The sequence below is a fragment of the Balaenoptera musculus genome, chromosome 3 (assembly GCF_009873245.2).
Source record: "Balaenoptera musculus isolate JJ_BM4_2016_0621 chromosome 3, mBalMus1.pri.v3, whole genome shotgun sequence".
In the NCBI taxonomy this organism is placed as follows: domain Eukaryota; kingdom Metazoa; phylum Chordata; class Mammalia; order Artiodactyla; family Balaenopteridae; genus Balaenoptera; species Balaenoptera musculus.
This window is the reverse complement of record NC_045787.1, coordinates 54,737,004-54,757,602: the sequence shown is the minus strand read 5'-3', so window position 1 is coordinate 54,757,602 and position 20,599 is coordinate 54,737,004. Positions and strand designations below refer to the sequence as shown.

At 40.2% G+C, this 20,599-nt stretch overlaps 1 protein-coding gene across 1 annotated transcript in view; it reads right to left on the bottom strand.

Moving 5' to 3' along the window:
* Positions 1–43: 43 nt before the first annotated feature.
* Positions 44–20,599, bottom strand: part of MCCC2 (methylcrotonoyl-CoA carboxylase 2) — a 64,639-nt gene continuing 44,083 nt past the window's right edge. The window contains exons 11-17 of the mRNA XM_036847611.1: positions 18,815–18,887; positions 15,788–15,864; positions 12,837–12,903; positions 8,664–8,820; positions 7,666–7,780; positions 5,438–5,523; positions 44–2,729 (exon numbers count right to left, since the gene is read on the bottom strand). Coding sequence (XP_036703506.1) covers positions 2,612–2,729; positions 5,438–5,523; positions 7,666–7,780; positions 8,664–8,820; positions 12,837–12,903; positions 15,788–15,864; positions 18,815–18,887 — 693 coding nt within the window. The 3' untranslated portion in view covers positions 44–2,611. The remainder of the gene's footprint in view (positions 2,730–5,437; positions 5,524–7,665; positions 7,781–8,663; positions 8,821–12,836; positions 12,904–15,787; positions 15,865–18,814; positions 18,888–20,599) is intronic.

The following is a 20,599-nucleotide window of genomic DNA, read 5'->3' as shown; positions in this document are numbered from 1 at the left end:
CTTCTGATACACACTGCAGCCTAAACTGAACATCACACACAAATGTTTGAAATATTAATTTTATTAGGAAAGCATTTGATAGTTGCTTTAGATCATATGATCAATCACTTTATTTTAAAATGATGTGGCCTGAGGATACAATTAAAATATGGACTTTTCATTCATTCAACAAATATTTGAGCATCTACAAGTGCCAGGCATTGGAGATACAGGCCAAACAGGTGGATCCCTGCTCTCACAGAGCTTACATTCTAGCAGGAGGGCAATATTAAAGAAATGTTTGTATTTCTTATAAACATATAAGACACAGGAAGTGACAGAGGAAGAAGATGGTGCTCTACAAGAGCACACAACAGGTGTCTAACCCAGCCCAGGGAAATCACAGAGACAAAAGATAGGTGTTTAAGCAGAAGGGAGAAGAGAACGGTTCAGGCACAGGGAACCTCGTAGGCTCTAAGGGGGCAAGGACTTCGTAGGTTTAAGGAACTGGAAGAAGTCTAGAATGGGTGGAGCACCCAGAGTGAAAAGAGGAGTCAGGGAGATGAGACTGAAGAGCTGAGGATCAAGACCCGTGGAGGCCATGAGGGGTCTGGCCCTTCAGGGAACCAGTGAAAGAAGTAAGGAAGGAAGCAGCACGACAGATGTGCACCTGAGAATGGCCATTCTAATTCCAGAGTGATGGAGAGACTGGACTAGGTAAGACTGGATGCAGGTAGACCCCTTCTAAGGCCTGCATAAAAGACAAAAATAGTAGGGGAATTCAAGAGACAGTTAGGAGGCAAAAATCAGTAGAACTTGATGATTGAGTCTGAGGTTCCTTAGACCTGTTAGACAGACAGGTCTGGAGCTCAGGGGAGAACTGTGTTAAGAACTGTCAACACAGGAATCATCCCCATTTAGATGGCAACTAAAACCATAAGAAGGGCTGAAATGGCCCAGCGAGAATAAATCAAGCCATGTAAAACACATACATTCAAGGATGAGGAGGAATAAAATTCAGCCATAAAAAAGAATGAAATCTTGCCATTTGCAACAGCATGGATGGACCTTGAGGTCACTATGTTAAGTGAAGTGAGAAAGACAAACACCATAAGATCTCACTTATATGTGGAATCTAAAAAACAAAACAAACAAAGCAAAACAGAAAACCAAGCTTATAGATACAAAGAACAGACTGGTGTTTGCCAGAAAGGAGAGGGACGTGGGGTGGACAGAATGAGTGTAGGGGGTCAAAAGGTACAAACTTCCAGCTACAAAATAAATAAGTCCTGGGGATGTAACGTACAGCAAGGTGACTATAGTTAATACTGTACTGCATATTTGAAAGTTGCTAAGCGAGTAAATCTTAAAAGTTCTCATCACAGGAAAAAAAAAGAAAAAAGTCTGTAACTGTGCTTGATGATGGATGGTAACTAGACTTATTTTCGTGATCATTTGCAGTGTATATAAATATTGAATCATTATGTTGTACACCTGAAACTAATATAATGTTATATTCAATTATATCTCAATTTAAAAAAAAGGAAAAAGGAAATGTGCCAGCGGCAGGGAGAAGAGAGAATGGGGAGTTATTGTTTAATAATAGAGTTTCAATTTGGGATGATGAAAAGTTCTGGAGTTGGATGGTGGTGATGTAAATGTACTTAATGTCACAGAACTGCACACAAAAAAGTGGTTAAAATGGTACACTTTATGTTATGTATATTTTACCACAATTATTATTTTAATAAGAATAATTAAATAATGAGATACTTTTGTGCTATTTGTATCTTTCAAAATAAGAATGCATTCACATATGACTAATGAAAAATCAAGACAAATGGTAAAGGGAAGGAGGAATGAGCAGAGGAAATGGGGCCTGCAAAGGAAGCTGAACAAGAATGGCCATGGAGGCTGGTGGAAAACCTAGAGTGTTACAGCAATGGAAGCTAAGGACAGAATTTCTAGGAGGAAGTGTTTGACTGATTTGAATGCCCCAGAGAATTAAATCAGGTAAAATCGGAAAAGGACCCACTGGTTTCAGGAACATGGAGGTCAGTGGTGACCTTGGAGAGGGCTGTTGGCAGTAGAAGCCAGAAAACGAGAGGGTGAGGAGAGAACGGGTAGGAAACAGAGCCCAGAGTGCAGACAAGAAGTCTGACAGCTATGGAGAGGAAGATGGTGGTGGCTGGAGGGAAAAGTAACAGATGCTTATTTTTAAAAGTACATTAAAATATCACCATGCATAATCTGCAAAGCAATCAGTTCAGTGGAAATACAACTTTATGTTAAAAATCTCAACAATACCTGGAATTTACAGATTACAGAACTTTTCATAGTACTTATGGCTTAGAAAGGATAACTCTAAGTTATTCTCTTCCTTTTCAGGGTGGTAAAGCTGAGCCATAGAAAAATTTCTCTAAGAGTTTCTCTAAGAGAATTTACAAGGAATTGAGCCGCATCAAATAAATATCTTCACTGATTTTTTTTTTTAAAGGTAGAAAAGTATAATGCACTGTGGTAAGAAAACAATTTTACTGTAATAGCCACATATTGAAAAAGTCTAAAATTTTAAGGCTACTAATTTATTAACTTTTGGTACATGTCCAATGGAAGATGCTTTATATTCCAATTACATCCTCAAGATACCGAAGTTAGTCTTCTGGATGGGTGCGTTGAGGGCCGCACTAAGACTGAGACCCAGGACCAGCCTGGTGTCCACTGGATCGATAATCCCATCATCCCACAGCCTGATAAAAGAAGAAAAACCGAGTGATTAGGAGTCCACCACCAAACCACCAGTTATACACCCTATGCCCAAAAGTGCCGAGGAGGTTTTCCTTCAGGTAATACGTGGATCTACTGATTAGCTACTATAATCTCGCAATGGAAACAATGTTCAAGAGGGGAATAAAGAGAGAAAGAAAAATAACATGACTCTTACACAGCTTTAGGAACAGCTTACTGCAAGGAACTTCAAAATAAACCCTGGTTTTATTTATTTCAGGAAAAACTTTCCTGTCCCTCCTCTGCCCACACAAACATACAAATCAAGTTGATATATTACTGTTATTATTATGGAGAGCCACATAAACCAAGGTAACAGTCTCCAACCAAAGTCCCTACTAGAAAAGGTATATTCCTCCAAACTCCCAAACTCTTAAGAAACTATGAAAATTACTGAATAGACTTCAGTACATTTTATTAATAAAATAAATACCTTCATACGTAGTTCTTTATTTTTTGCTACAATAGGAAAAACAAGTAATGGCTTTAAACTGCTTTCAGAAGAAACTCAAGTAGAAATCTTAGTTTGCTTTTCATGGACAACCTCACATTTATAAAAAAAAAAATGAGTAAGAAATATTGTTTTTTAAAGGTCATTAGTGGGTGGCAGTTTTGCTTTCTTTAAACAAACTGCCTTCAGTATCTGGACATAGCATCAATTATTAAACCATACTTACATCGACAGACCATGAATCAAATCAATGCTCATAAAATATTCATAATAGGGATCTTAAAGTATCAACAGCCAAAAAAAAAAAAATATTTCTCTTGTAGTTTGTAACCCGGTCAATTGATTACACTCCCTTCTGAAGCCTACGGCAGAGTAATATAGCAAGCACGATGGTGCCGGGGCTGTTCCAGGTAAGAGGCCCTAATCAAATGTCTGGAAAAGCTTGATTATAAAAACAACTGAGCAGAAGAAAATTGGCATGCTGTACATGTAACATGTAAGGATTAAGAAAAACATAGGAGGTTACAGTACTGTACAGATGATGACAGAGCTCTCCGAAAAGACAGGTCTAGCCACGTTAAAGCCTAAACAGACCACAGAATTTTACTGTTAAGCTGAGATTTATTAAACCGAAGGAAGGTGACATAAACTGGCTTGAAAATCCTTTCATCTTTGAAACAAAGTTGGTGTCTCCATGCCACCAACTGTTTCAACAGAAGGGTTAAACATCTATAAATTAGAAGAAAAACCTTGTTGTTTTTCAATATTAATTTCCAAAGATAAGTCTATCTGGGCCATATGCTCTCCTGTCTTGAATATAATCCCCTAAAAACAATAATAATGTAAGTATGAAAATAATAAAGGATTCAGTCTTTCTTAAGAGATGACTTAGCCAGGGCTGAAAAACAAATTAATGGTTCACACAAAATATGCTATTTTTCAAAGTTTAATACTCTAACTGTCCTTGTGAATTTCAAAGTCTTATGTAAAAACAAACAAAAAACTATAGGTGAGCTTACAATGTATATTTTCTCTTTAACCTTTTATATGATTTTCTATTTCCTCTTTGCTTCTACTGGCTACTATGTAAGCCTATTTAAGTGATGTAAAAAGAACGTTTATTTCTCAAATCAAAGACTACAAAATATTTTGTTCTTAATTAAGTGAATCAATGACCCACCACAGCAAAATATACCTGTACATTTGCTTGTAGAAATACATATTAACAAGAAAAGAAACAGGCTTTTCAAAAATCCCAAATGGTATTAATTGAATTTTGAAACTAATTATGCTCTGAGAAATAAATATGTTCAATTTTTCCTGCCCCCCAACATCAGGAGCAGTGCCTGCCACAAAAGATGCATTTGAGGAACTGACATGGATTCTAACTTTTGATTTTCTTTTCTCCCTCCTCTGCAGTTTGCCTTCACAGTAAATGGCATAAATCACAGCATAACCCAATTTTTAAAGGACACAAATAGTTATTTTCTTTTTTCCATCTGCCCAAGGGATAAAAGAAAAACATGAAGCTTCAATTATTCTTCAGAATGTAGAACACTGAAGTTGTTGAAAAAAGAGGTATGAAAGCACACGCATGTCTCCAACGGGGACAGCTGTGATAATTTATTACCTCATTTAAGTGGTGTAAGAAACAAACAGAATAAGAGCCGCCACGGTGTGTGAGGTAATTGCTTAGTGTTGACATGTGGACCCTGGCTATGAATAATCACCTTCTGAATGCACAAGCTCACGTGTTAACAAGTGTCAGTAAGTGTTCAACCATTTTCATCTTTAAATGGGGTAAAAACAAAATAATCAGAGAGGGGGATGACAGGAACACATTAGTGCAGAACTAATTCCTGAAGGTGACACAGCCAGAACTATAGCTCTCAACTTCCCAGCCCCAGTGCGGTCCACCTCTGGCCACGGTGCTCCTGCAGGCCTTGGACCACTTCAACTAGGAGCGGGGTAAGGGAAGAGGGGTGGAGAGTGGCAGAATCAGACCAATGGTGATGGATCCAAAGCCCAGCCTGGGAGGAGGAGCGGCATTTCAGCACTAAGCATTCCCATTATAGAAACAACAGTACAAAATTGTGTCCAAACGTTATTTTTTGGTTCCCATGTGGGTTGGATCATGCCAACTGCTCAGATCTCTGTAAAGCTGCTGCCCTGACTGCCAAGATGTGCCCATCAAGGAGTCAGTTATTCTCTGGCTCTCACCTTGCACTGGAATAGTAAGGGTTTCCTTCCTCTTCAAACCTCTTAATGATGGGCTCTTTTAAAGTTGCTTCATCAGCACTGGAGAACTGAAAGAAAAGGCACAATGAGTAAGGCCGCTGCAGGGGAACAACAGATCCACTCAAGAGAACCTCAAGAAAAAAGGGGCAACAGATTTCATGAACGATAATGTTACAACCAACATCTGCACATTGATGTATCGATTACGTGGGATGCTTTAATATACATGATCTCACCTGAGACATGAGTATCAAATTAGTGCACTGTTATATCCCCCTTACCAGAGCCAATGTCCTGAGGCTGTTTAATGTCAGGTCAAAACCAAAGGTATCACATATTCCAGCAGGGTATAGCAATGGATGTGAATTATACAATATAACAAAGGGCTATATTACATCTTGCAGTTTCTGTATAAGGAGGTGGAACAGTAGGGTATTTTCATTCAAAACAGCTAAAATGTTAAACATTTTAAAGCTTAAAGGGATAAAACAATAAGGCCCATTTTAAATAACCTCTTCAATTTCCCAGATAGCTGAGAGAGATTTTTCCCTAATTAAAAATTTAATGGCTTGCCCATCCGTATTGCCAGAAACAAGTGATAATTCAGATGTTAAAATCTTTATGCAAACTAATTTTGAAATCCTGAAAAGTATTTTCAACTTAAAAAATATTCCACACCAAAAACCAAGTGATTTTTTTTTCAAATAAATCCAACCTTTTATGTACTTTCATCGTTTAATATCATTTATAGGTCCAGAATTTGGAGGGAGAACCACTAAAATCCTATACTTTCCTTTCACATATAAAAATAGATGAATTCATATATCTGTATATCAAATTAATCAAAGCACAACTATTTAATAAGATATCACCATGCTGGGCTAGAATTTAAGACATGCCTTCAAAATATCAGGTAGAATTTCATATCCCCCACTCCCCACTACGTACACACAAAAGTAAAGCTTTCCTTTTGCTTGGATACTAGTTAGTACTAAAGTGCATCTGAAACTTCAACTTAAGTCTGCAGAGTTACTGTTGCTTGGAAAAGATAGCTGGGGATGTGAGGCATGGATGCGATGCATTCAGGGAGGCAGGAACCACCCTCTGGTGATCCCCACTCCACAAACTAGGAGGTTGACCAGATGATCAATCTCTAAATGGCAGAAGTGAGAGCCTGAGAAGGCAGGGCCTCCTCCACATTATGCCCTGTTACGATGAAACAGTACCCCTAAGCAACTTTAGGAACATGCACCAATCATTTTATAGGCCTGCTGCTTACACAAAATAGTTGTAAGTTATAATAAAATGTAAGGCAGGGCTTCCCTGGTGGCGCAGTGGTTGAGAGTCTGCCTGCCAATGCAGGGGACACAGGTTCGAGCCCTGGTCTGGGAAGATCCCACATGCCGCGGAGCAACTGGGCCCGTGAGCCACAATTACTGAGCCTGCGCGTCTGGAGCCTCTGCTCCACAACAAGAGAGGCCACGATAGTAAGAGGCCCGCGCACCGTGATGAGGAGTGGCCCCCGCTTGCCACAACTGGAGAAAGCCCTCCCACAGAAACGAAGACCCAACACAGCCAAAAATAAGTAAATAAATAAAATGTAAGGCAAAATTTCAGATGAATCTCTAACAGAGACACAAACAAAAGGATCCATCTCAAAAGCAGCTATTTGCTGATTTGCTTTTCATTAAGCTTCCAGTGCCCTTTCCCTCCTTCTTCATTGATACTTTCACAGTATAATAATGGTATTCAATTCTCATTACACGACGGGGCCCTCCCACTAGAGGTATCCTTAACAACAATCCAAAAGTAAAATAGGAGACACAAAATTCTGCTGCTTTAGGTCATAAAATCAAAGACATAAGTCAGATTTATTTAAATCTCACTAACTGCAAATGACTAAGAATCAAACATCTTCATGCCTCAGGCACCCAGAGACAAGAGTTTGTTAAAGTGTTTTCTTGGAGATTCTGAAAAGTTTGTAAATTACCGCAAGAAGGTACTTCAAGTGAAATGGCTCTAAAACGAGAGATGGAGAATGTGTAAGTCTAAGTTGCTACAACAATTTCCAGGTCAGCGCCTTCTAGATAGAGCCAGGCCCTGAATGTTGGACTCCTAGCCACAGACTTGGAGGGGTTTTGGGTATGCTGCTCCCTGGCTCCACAGCGTTCTGTGAAAGTCAAACCCGGAGACAAAGAAACAGCACTTACCTGTTTCCCTTCCCGTGCTCTTTGGTCCTTTGCTACCGTCGCTAGCACATTAGCTGCCTGCTCTCCTCCCATCACTGAGATGCGAGCATTTGGCCACAGGTAGAGAAATCTTGGGCTATGGGGGGAAAAAGGAAAGAGTGATCAAATGAATTCACTGTACTACACAGAGATTTTCAGAGGCCCACGTTTACCTTTTAAATCAGTGGTTCTTCATTCTGGCTGCGCATTACAATTATGTGGGGATTAAAAAAAAAAAAACAATGCCTAGAACCCACCCCAGAGTAATCTCCATCAGTGGGGCTTCAGCATGGTAGAATTTTTAAGCTCTCCAGGTGATTCTGATGTCTGTTTTGATAAATAGTATTTTTCCATTTCATCCAAATTTACTGGGCAAAAAGGTATTCAAAATATCCTCTTATTATGTGCAGTTATGTGCTGTTTTCCATTCCTAAAATTGGTGATATGTGCCTTCTCCCTTTATTTTTTAGTTTTAACAGGGGATTCTCAAGTTTGTTAACTCTTTTAAACAAAGCAACTTTGGGCTTTCCTGATTCTTCTATCTTTATAATGTTTGTACTTTATTATGTCCTGTTTTTATTTTTCTTGTTTTAATATGCTGCTCTTCTTTGAACCTCTTCAACTGGCTGCTTGGCTCACTGATTTTCAGCCTTACTTCTCTTCCAGTATATAATATATAATTAAGTCTACACACATGTCTCAAAGCAAGACTTTAGACACATCACACAAGTTACGACATATAGTATTTTCATTATCAGCCATTTCAAAATATTTCCTGATTCCCACTGTGGATTTCTTCCAAGCGGTACTTTTAGCATTGAATTTCATTTCACCCCTCCAGATGATACAAATTATGGTATACTGATTAAGATTTGTGAATGTCATTCTATATTTCAAATAGCCTTGAAGTAAACTGACCATTCATAATGATACTTGAAGTATGATTCATTCTTTCAGAGAAAATCATGACAACCACCTACCTAAATGCTCTGCCACACATCCCATAGTTTCCAGCTCCATAAGAGCCCCCGATGATGACAGTTATCTTCGGCACATTGGCACAGGCTACGGCAGTCACCATCTTGGCGCCATCCTTGGCAATTCCTTCAGCTTCGTAGTCTCTACCAACCATAAATCCTGTGAAAAAAGAACAGAAAGAGAGCCTCAGGGTGATGAGATTAGTGCGCAGAAGGCATTTTCACCAAGGTACTAGAAGGACATCTTGCAACCTTATATTTTACCACAGGCCTCTCACCCTAATAAAATATTTATATGTGAAATATGCCCCCCACAAATTTGCATTAAAAGGTAAAATAAAATTTTCTCTAATCATTTAAAAAATTGTTTAAATGGTTCATCTGGATGCACACAGAGATCCTCAAACAAGATAAGAATACAACGTATCTTCAAGAAATTATCTCAGAACAATAGCTTGGTGATGAAAGAACAGGATATGGCAAGCTAAGGAAAAAGTACTATGGCAAGCCCAACTGTGAGGGCTTCAGGATTCACTGACCTGGTTTAAAATATAGATTATTCCTTCTGAAGCGCTGCTTTAACACTTTGATGAAATAAAATTAATGTTTCATAGAGATGCTGAGTCCCTGTCAGCGACTCAATAGCAAGATAAAAGAATTCTCATTATAATTGTAGGATCCTTCTACTTCTCCAAGCTCCCACCCAGCTCTGTTGAAACTGGTCTGCAGCGTCACTGGGCTTTCCAGGCCTTGGGGTTCTTCCTCTTCACCTTATAAACGTCGCATCAGGCTTCATTTGTCTCCCTCCGCACCCAAAGACTCACGTGCCTACGTGATGGTCGCTGTTCTTGCTTTGCAAATCTCCAGCAATGGGTAATCCAATTCAATTAAACCATGTTTTATGGATCACCTGTACTTGCTGTGGATACAACAGTACTGATGTAACAAGCCCTGCCCACACCAGGCACCATCTGCTTCCTCTGGTCACCTGCCTTGCCCTCTGAACTGGGCCCTCAGAATAGCTCAGAGACTCCTTTATCTATTTTATCTCGACTCCCTGTAACATTCCCACAATAGCTATCTCAAATATCGACTCTCTTTAAAAGCCCTCACCCACCACCCACCACCCTATCACCCCACTGTGCCTCTAGTCCCCGTGAGTGATTCTGCCTTGAAAAAGAAGACCGAGGCCATCTCACTCGGCTTTCTCTAACCCTTCTTTTTCTTACCATAAAGAACAACATAATCATGCTGCCTTTCTTCCTTTACTCTCATATCTGTGGAAGAAATTAGAGTTACTCAAAGATTATCCCCGAGCCCTTTCTCTTCTCTCTGGGTGTTATCTATTCCCACAGCTTTAAACACCATTCCATGTTCTGAGGATGTCTCCACGTTCGCCTCCAGCTAACACACCTCTTCGGTGCTCAAGACTTTTCAACTGCCCACCATATATTTCCAAACGGATACATTTGAGGTCCCTCAAATGCAATGTTGCAAAACCAAACTCAAACTCTGCTCTCTGACCCCAACCCAACAAAAAATAAAGCACAGCGAAAATGTAGGAATCTTCCAAGCACATGGTTTAACTTACTGGTGGTTAATAAATCATGAGTCATTATTAGAAACAAGGTCTCTGGCCTAGTGAAGCTTCAGAGTACTTTTACCTGCCCTCTTAGAAGGTTTGCCACATAGGGCCCTTTCTGGCTGCCATCTGGATATAACTCCTCTCAAGAGTCATCTAACCAAATATCTTAAACTTAAGAACAGCACCAGATGAAGATGTTTTAGCACCAGTACTATGTAAAGCCCTGCTGACTGTCAAGGCCAAACTCCTTCTCATAAAGGCATGCCTGATCCCAACAACTAATTAAGGACCTCTCCTTCCTTTGAACCTGAGATAACCACACGTGACTTAGAACAGCGGTCCCCAACATTTTTTGGCACCAGGGACCGGTTTCATGGAAGACAATTTTTCCACGAGCGGGGTGGCGGCGGGCGGGGGGAAGGCTCAGGCGGTAATGCGAGCCATGGGGAGTGGCAGGTGAAGCTTCACTCCCTCGCCCACCGCTCAGCTCCTGCTGTGCGGCCCGGTTCCTAACAGGCCGTGGGTCAGTACCAGTCCGCGGCCCGGGGGTGGGAACCCCTGACTTAGAAGACTGGGGGAAACATTTTTTTAGCTAATCAACATATCAGAGTGCCTCCTATCTGTCAGGCACCATGCAACACACAAAAAGTATAAATAGGAGAATCACAGAATGTCAGGAAGAAGAACTCTAGAACCCTAAGAGCCCTTAAAAATCATTTCATCCGTCATGCTAGGATCACCCATGGAACATGAAATCAGACAGTTGACATTGGTCTTATCATTCTTTGGAGTCAAAACACAAATCGCAGAACTTCCCTGGTGGTCCAGTGGTAAAGAATCCGCCTTACAATGCAGGGGACGCGGGTTTGATCTCTGGTCAAGGAACTAAGATACTACATGCCAGGGCAACTAAGCCCGTGCGCCACAACTACTGAGCTCGTGTGCCTCAACTAGAGAGCCTGCATGCTGCAAACTACAGAGCCCATGCACTCTGGAACCCACGTGCCACAGAGCCTGCGCGCCACAACTAGAGAGAGGAAACCCCCTGCCACAACTAGAGAGAAGCCCACGCACCACAACGAAAGAGCCCGCATGCCACAACTAAGACTCGACGCAGCCAAAAATTAAATAAATAAATAAATAATCTTAAAAAAAAAAACCCTCAAATCCCAGACTTTGGTTCAGGATGTGCATGTCCATTTAAGATGTTGCTTCACAACCTAAGTGTCCATCATCGGATGAATGGATAAAGAAGATGTGGCACATATATACAATGGAATATTACTCAGCCATAAAAAGAAATGAAATGGAGGTATTTGTAATGAGGTGGATGGAGTTAGAGTCTGTCATACAGAGTGAAGTAAGTCAGAAAGAGAAAAACAAATACAGTATGCTAACACATATATATGGAATCTAAGGAAAAAAAAAAAAAGGACATGAAGAACCTAGTGGCAAGATGGGAATAAAGACACAGACATAGAGAATGGACTTGAGGATATGGGGAGGGGGAGGGGTAAGATATGACAGGATGAGAGAGTGGCATGGACATGTATACACTACCAAATGTAAAACAGATAGCTAGTGGGAAGCAGCCGCATAGCACAGGGAGATCAGCTCGGTGCTTTGTGTTCACCTAGAGGGGTGGGATAGGGAGGGTGGGAGGGAGACGCAAGAGGGAGGAGATATGGGGACATATGTATATGTATAACTGATTCACTTTGTTATACAGCAGAAACTAACACACCATTGTAAAGCAATTATACTTCAATAAACATGTTTAAAAAAAAAAGATGTTGCTTCAGGTAGAATTAACTGCACAATGAAAGATAAGGAAAAGGGAGGACCACAGCATGTATTTAAAATCCTTTATGGGGAACAAAGTACTGGGAAAGAGACCATGGGTCAGATAACACCATCCAGCACTAATGAGAGTGTTACTGGCTGAGAATACTCTGCTGTTTTCTGGGTGGGTGGGTGCACATGTGCAGGAGTAAAGGAAGGCCACTCAAATGTTTGTGATACACTTGAAACTCAGAAATTGCTTCACTCAAAAACATGGATAAATTCCCCCAAATATTCAAGATTCTTGAAGTGTTAACCTTTAAAGATAATCTAGAGAGAGCATGTCCAATAAAGCTGTTATGATGGAAGCATTCTATGTCCGCACTGTCCAATACATGAGCCATACTGGACACTGCAGCTCTCGAATAAATGCAACCAAACTGGTTAAGCTATTTTCTTTTTCTTTTTTTTTGGCTGCGTTGGGTCTTTGTTGCTGCATGCAGGCTTTCTCTAATTGCTGAGAGCAGGGTCTACTCTTCATTGCAGTGCGTGGGCTTCTCATCGCGGTGGCTTCTCTTGTTGTGGAGCACGGGCTCTAGGCGTGCAGGCTTCAGTAGTTGCGGCGTGGACTCAGTAGTTGTGGCTCGCAGGCTCTAGAGCACAGGCTCAGTAGTTGTGCCGCACAGGCTTAGTTGCTCTGTGGCATGTGGGATCTTCCCGGACCAGGGCTCGAACCCATGTCCCCTGCATTAGCAGGCAGATTCTTAACCACTGCGTGGCCACCAGGGAAATCCAAGCTATTTTCTTACCAGTAATGTTTTGAAGGAACAGCAGAGGGATATTCCTTTGGCAGCATAACTGGATAAAATGAGCTCCCTATAAGCAAATAAAATAAAAATCTTTTTAGTGGGAGGTTAACAAATCTAATCATCATTTACCCTGCAAACAACACATTTGGGTCAAAGAAAGAGTACCCTTTGCTTGGCTAGTCTGACCTTATAGTAACAGTAATAATAATACTACCATGGGGACCCACTGTCAATGGAACATGTGACTACAATTTGCACTGTACTTGTTTTGCACAGGCACCTGTGTGATCACTGGCACATGACTGTAGGCCAACTCCTGTGTCAGAGATGAAGTCAACCACTAATATTCCAAACAGCAAGTGAAACTTCAGGAACAGAGAAGAAAGAACTGCTTGTCAATGAGAATTTCTGAGCCTCACCGTAAGGCAATTCTCTGGCTCTCCACTTTAAAAAAGACAGAATATAAACCCTGCTGGGATACCTACGTTTTGACGATCACTTGAAATTCTTTCATGCACCAAGATTATAGTAAAATATATCTTTCTTACCAACATACTTGAAATAAAGGGGATTTTTTTTTTTTTTTTGGCTGCGTTGGGTCTTCATTGCTGCGCGCGGGCTTTCTCTAGTTACAGCAAGCGGGGGTTACTCTTCGTCGTGGTACGCGGGCTTCTCATTGCGGTGGCTGCTCTTGTTGCAGAGCACAGGCTCTAGGCATGTGGGCTTCAGTAGTTGTGGCATGTGGGCTCAGTAGTTGTGGCTCACGGGCTTAGTTGCTCCGTGGCATGTGGGATCTTCCCAGACCAGGGCTCGAACCCGTGTCCCCTGCATTGGCAGGCGGATTCTTAACCACTGCGCCACCAGGGAAGCCCAAATGGGATTTTAGATGACTGCTAGACACCTTTTAACCCTGAGTTTAGGAAATTAGTTATTTAATGACACAAAAATATAACTATTCCTTTCCCTATCTTCTAAAGATTATGTGAGTAAGAAAACACTTAAAGCTCTTTCCTTTATATTTTACTCTCTATTTGCACATGCCTTTAACTTAGCTGGAAATGCCTTGGCAAGTACAAGATTGCAAAGCAATTGCTCGACCTCAAATATGAGAATGAGAAAATCACACAGACTTGTGGGGTTTACTTCAACAAATGAAATGTCAGACAGAGGCCAAACATAGCTCTCCTCCCGGATTTATCTGTGACAAGCCAACAAATAAAACAAGGCAGCGTTTGTTGGCCTCAGTCTGACATACCCTCTATTGAAATAAGTATATTATATAGTCATTAAAAGTCAGTGTATTAGGGGCTTCCCTGGTGGCTCTGTGGTTAAGAATCCACCTGCCAATGCAGGGGACACGGGTTCGAGCTCTGGTCCGGGAAGATCCCACATGCCGCAGAGCAAATAAGCCTGTGAGCCACAACAACTGAGCCTGCGTGCCTAGAGCCCGTGCTCCGCAACAAGAGAAGCCACCACAATGAGAAGGCCGCGCACTGCAACGAACAGTAGCCCCCGCTCACTGCAACTAGAGAAAGCCGGCACGCAGCAACAAAGACCCAATGCAGCCAAAAATAAATAAATTAAATAAACTTTAAAAAGAAACTCAGTGTATTAGAAATATTTAATTTTTTGGAAACGCTCACTATACATACTATTAAGTGAAAACCAGCAAAACTTCTCTATACATGGCAAAACCAATTTTGTTTAAAAAAAGAAGGGGAATAGAAAAAACTAAGGAACCATAATAAAATGTTACTCAAAGTTATTTCTGGCATGAATGTAGATGACTTTTATTTTCTTTATTTTTACTCTCTTACTTTCATCTTATAATCTCAGTGGGGGAACAAGAATGAATAGCAAAATCCAGAAACTAACTTTACTAATAAAACATTCTGCCAAAGACAAATTCTTCCTAATTAGGGTATGAAAGTGCTTAATTGCCTGTTACCTGCCTCAGTAAGAGAACTTTTACCTTGTTATTCACTCTATCATTTGAAGAGGAAAAACAAGGCTAAACCTTTTTATTTTCTTAAGAAAATATTTTATCAAATAAGTACATGAATTGGGCTTCCCTGGTGGCGCAGTGGTTAAGAACCCGCCTGCCAATGCAGGGGACACGGGTTCAAGCCCTGGTCTGGGAAGATCCCACATGCCGTGGAGCAACTAAGCCCATGAGCCACAACTACTGAGCCTGAGCGTCTGGAGCCTGTGCTCTGCAACGGGAGAGGCCGCGACAGTGAGAGGCCCGCGCACCGCGATGAAGAGTGGCCCCCGCTCGCCGCAACTGGAGAAAGCCCTCGCACAGAAACGAAGACCCAACACAGCCAAAAATAAATAAATAAATAAATTTATATATAAAAAAAAAAGTAAGTACATGAATTACATTTATCCAAGTTTAGGTAAATCTGAGACAATGATGTATGAAATTGAATACTAAGCCAAAAGATATTCATGAATTCCCCCTTTTAAAACCAGAGCTTCAGTAACAAGACCCATTATCTTTCCGTTTCCAAAAAGTGAAAATATAATCAAGTTAAACTGATTACGTGATAGAATAGAGCAGATCATGTCTCAGAACCATATGAATAGTATGCTTGAACCCCTCGAGTGCATGAAATACTTTCAAGACAAGTATTCCTATATTCTTAGAAAATGTATACGTCATCCACAGCAGTTATAATTCAAGTATTAAAAGAACTTACCTAAAACAAACATTTGTATTTTTAACAGTGCTCAAGACAGTTCATCATATTCATGTAAACCTCCCTAAAGCTGTTTCAAACATTTAACACGCACACACATGCATGTTCACACGTATAGGCACACAATGTTCTGTTTGCTAAGGCATCTGGTTAAATATTTTAAAGTTTTTATGTAATAATTTTCATTCATTACTTGATAACGTTTAAATTAAAACAGAAAAGCCTTGAAACATTTTTAACAGTACTTGCCTTTTTTGCAGATTCAGAAAAGAGAACTCCATTGTTTCCAACGATACCTATTGGGTATCCAAATATTCTAGCAAATCCTCAAAAGAAAATTGAAAAAAAGATGTATGTATTTCAGAGGGCTTTTAATTCACAACGAACAGACATATTTATACATTGTTTAATTTCAAATCAATGTTTAAAATGTAGAGATTTCGTCTATGGTACAAAATAGCTCATGGCTTAATTTATTTCTAAGGTACCGGAGTCTGGGTTTTTTGCTTTCTTGAAAGGGGTGTGTTACATATAAACTTATCCACTTGTCTGACCAACCAGTTTGGTTAGATGATTGGATTAGTGTGTCATCCGTTCATTCATGTAACATATATGAGTGCCTACTATGTACCAGACATGAAGGGTATTCTGATATAGAACAAATCAGAGACACAGATCCCTTTAAAGGTCAATGTTCAGAGCCATCAGCCAGTTTCAGGTGACTAGCTTGCTTTAAAACGCCTGAGGTAATGACAGGCTCTTGAAATAAAAGGGATAAACTCAACAAAGACAAACTTTTTTAAAAAGCAGGAATGCAGTCAAGCCTGGTGGTAACCGAGTTTAAGGTAAGAAATCCAGTTAAGCTTAGAAGAAGAATAAATCACTACACTTTCATTTTCTCTGTGTTTGCATCTTTTTCTTTCTCCTTTCCACAAGTTTTGTTTTTGTCTCACTACCACTTCCACTCCACACACACACACACACACACACACACACACACAGAAATAAGAGAGAAGAAAAAGGGGGAAGAAAACCCTGTTATTTTGTGAAGTAGACACTTTAGGTGATTCCAGGAGGCTATTTTGTAAATATGAAGGATGTGACTAGAGACCTTCCCAAGAGTGATTTTCAACAAACCTACTTGACTAAAAATAGGTGTCAAATACTTGGAAGCCAAGTGTCAACAAACTGTGCTTGTGAGAGGGGTCACAGGAAGCTCAATGCCAAAGTTCCTGGACCAGGCTCTGTGTCCAAGCTCAAGCTTGGACAGGCTGCCACTAAGGCCCCTGGCGTGGGGCGCCCGACACAAAGCAGGTGCTCGAAGAATGAATGGATAAGAGAGAATGTCAACCTACTGACAAGCCAGAACACCAAAATTTTTAAGACTTATTTTTGTTCTTTACTCTGGCTTTGTCTTGATTTATTTTTTTAAATCCTTATGTTTATTTAACATGTTAAAATGAAACACTGATTTGCCGGTCACCTTGATTTCTCTTGGTCTTTCAGACCTAAAATCCCAGCCAAAACCCTAGGCTACACAGCCTAAATGGCACTGCCACTTACAGAGGCAATTCAGAGAGGGGCAAACCTCCCCAAAGTTCTAACAATCCACTCTGAGTCCTGACCCATCCCACAAAAAGAGCTGGGAATCTCGCACGTGTCTCAGCTGCACGGTGCTACCCCTGAAGGTGTTCTGCCCTGTGAGCTGTTTAAACTTTCCATCCACCCTTAGTCCTGCTGAGTAGGGCGCGTGCCCCACTACACGAGGGTCACCCATGGAGGGAGCACCTTCACCAACTTCCTATGGGCCAAATAAGAAAGCAAAATGTCTACGAAACTCCTAGGCCTACCTATGGCAAGTGCAGGGGCAGGAGGAAAGCTGTAAGAACTGCCAGAGACACCTGATACTTAGAAAAATCTGTCCTTCTCCCTCCTCACTCCCACTCATGGCCCCCACATTCATCCCTCCCTCTTCCTTTCATGCCCCTTCCCCCTCATGCCCCCTCCCCCTCATGCCCCCTTTCATCCTCTCTTACTGCCTCCTCACCCTCTCATCCCCCTATCTCCCCTCATGCTCTCTCCTTCCTCCTTCACCCTCTCATTCCTCTCTTCTCCCTCTCACTCCCCCCCCCCCCCCGCCCCAAACCTTATTTGAATTCCAGTACAGACAAGAAGAGATGGAGATCTGCCATCTGATAGATCTACCGCTGGTATTTTAGGGGGCAAAGGTACCATAAGCATTTTAGCAAGTCCAGGGCAAATACATAAAAACAGATGACAAAGACAGCCCATCCGTCTCTGAGAAAGAAGCAGAAACACTTCTGACTTGTTTTAAACTGCTGCACAATGAGGGTTACATCCTGAACTATTTGGTGACAAATCCTGTCTATATATCAAAGAAAAAGCTCTTAATCACTTAAACACCTAAATACAAACACATAAATTCCACTTCCAGTGTGAACCCTTCTCTTGCTCATAAATCAGACCAGGAGAAACTGCTGTGACTTATCCTTAAGCCTCAATGTATATTTGCAACTTGGATTTTTGCAGCTAGTTGTTTTTTCTACTCTGATATGCTGTCTTCAGATTTTGGAGCTTCTTTAAGACCAAGTAAAATGCCCAAATTTGTTTTGCCATTTGTCCAAGATAGATTACTATGGACCTGGTGTCTATGTTTCAAATATTTTTTCAAAGGCCTACAAACGTAACAGTTTAGGTGAATGAATTAACTTTTATAAACATTCTTATTTTGTTTTTTCAGACTTGGTATTCTGTCCTGTATTCTCAATCTAGTCTTTGTGTGGATCAGCATAAGACCTACACAGAGGTGGTGAGAAGGTTTAACTCAGTCTACAGTCTTCTGGGAAACTAAAACATCACACGTAACTTCACAGTCAAACTGAAGACTAAAGAATAAAGAAGACAGTGCTGAAATTTTCAAAATAATTATAGTCATCCAGAGAAATTTTAAAAACTACAAATATTTTTGTTAATTTTACTATGCTAAGAGCCTTTTTATACAGCTAATGCTACAAAGTCACAGAATAATGGTCTGGATCAGAGCACCTTGCCCTCATCATTTTAAATTCTGGATCCATGAAGGCATTCAGCTACAAGTGATCTTTACAAAACAGCTCCTTTTGAGTACTGACTCACACGTTTATACCTCTCTAAATAACAAAGCTCATGCCAAGTGCATCAGGGCCATGAGACAAGAGATCACTTATTTTCAAAGCAGCATAAAATGTTCACATTTTCAGTTCTTCATCTTTATACCTGTAACTAATGTGTCTCCATATAAGGCTTTAAATTCATTGAATCTGCTTCCATCCACGATCCTAGCAATGACCTAAGAGGAAAAATAACAATGTCCCTGAGCAATTATATTATAAAAGAATTTTTGCATTCAAGTTATTTGTAAGGAAAACAAATTTGTAATGAAGTTGTCACTTTCACAAAATTTCACCCTACTCAGAAAGTCTTCTCAGTAGAATTTCACTTGACATGCATGGTTAATCCCCTGAAGTCATTCTGGGCCCTGATTTTACACTTCACTATAAAAGCAACAGCTCCATGTTGTATACCAGAGAAGCACAGAGACTACATGGGCTGGTTGCTAGACTCAGAGCTTCAGGGGCTGTCAAATGTATTGGCTGAGAATCAGGGATTCAATCAGAAAGCAAGGTCCTACTACGTGTCACAGGGAATAATACTCAATATTTGTAATAACCTATAAGGGAAAAGAATCTGAAAAAGAATATATATATATATATATATATATATATATATAACTGAATCACCATGCTGTACACCTGAAGTTAACACAACATTGTAAATCAACTATACTTCAATTAAAAGATTATATTAAGAAAAAAAAAAGAAGAAAGAAAGCAAGGTCCAGCCTTAGAGTCAGAAGACTTAGGCTCCAACCTAGGGTATAACATATGATTTATGTGTCCTGGAGTAAGGCATTTAACCCCTCTGAGTCTCGGTTCTCACTTCTGCAAAGATGGAACAAAGTTGTGAAGATATGATGAACTAGTAATAAAGGAACCTAAGAAAATAATGCTGAGATGAAGAACCAGCTCTGACTCCCAGCTTCTCCCAGCTCTACCACTGGGAAACTAGAGTCACAGGCTGGTTACCTAAAATCCCTGAAGCCTCAGTTTCCTCATCTGTTTAAAAAAAAAAAGTAATAACAATAATAATAATACTTAAGAGCTAATAACATTGCCTGGTACTCATCAAAAGGTAGCTATTATTATTAAGCCTTCAATAAAGGTTCACTGATTCTGAATCTGATACACATACACATACACACATATAATTAATCTACACAGAGTCAAAGTTACTAGTTTATCCTCCATATTCATCATTATACATCAGGACTATTTCAAAGTGTTCTAAACATGAAGCATATTCCAAATTTTTTCAGAAACTATTTTAGATGCTACACATCATTTTTTCTATCCAGTTTGAGCTTCCTTTTTCCTGTTTACCACATCAATCAAAGCCTTATTTTATAAGCTGCAAAGGCTGAAAAATGAGTGAATAGCTTACTTTGAATTATATTTTAGTTATTTTCCTGAAAGGTCAAATAACATAATGGAGATATAACAGTTGCCTAAGTGCTATGTGGCTCCAAAATTACACCTTTTGAAAAACAAACACATAGCAACGACCATTCTTCCACACAAAGATAAAGCCACTCAAAAGGTCAGAGCAACCTAGGACCACTTAACGTGAAACCCTCTTCTATTTGCTTTACGATGAAGTCCACTCAGCCACACAAAATATACTAACTCATCTTCACAAAGACTCAAACTTTAGGAAGCAGACATATCATATGGCACTACTCCTATTTCTAGGAGCAGAAATCAATGCTCAGAGAGGTTCAACCCCAGTACCACTGACTAGGGAAACAAGGACTAGAACCTGGGTTTTTCAATTAATATCCCAATGTTGTCCCACAGCTCCATATACTAGTAAGACCTCCATACAAGGCTTATTTGTAATTACAGAAATATATAATAAATTAACATCACAATGATGAACATGAAT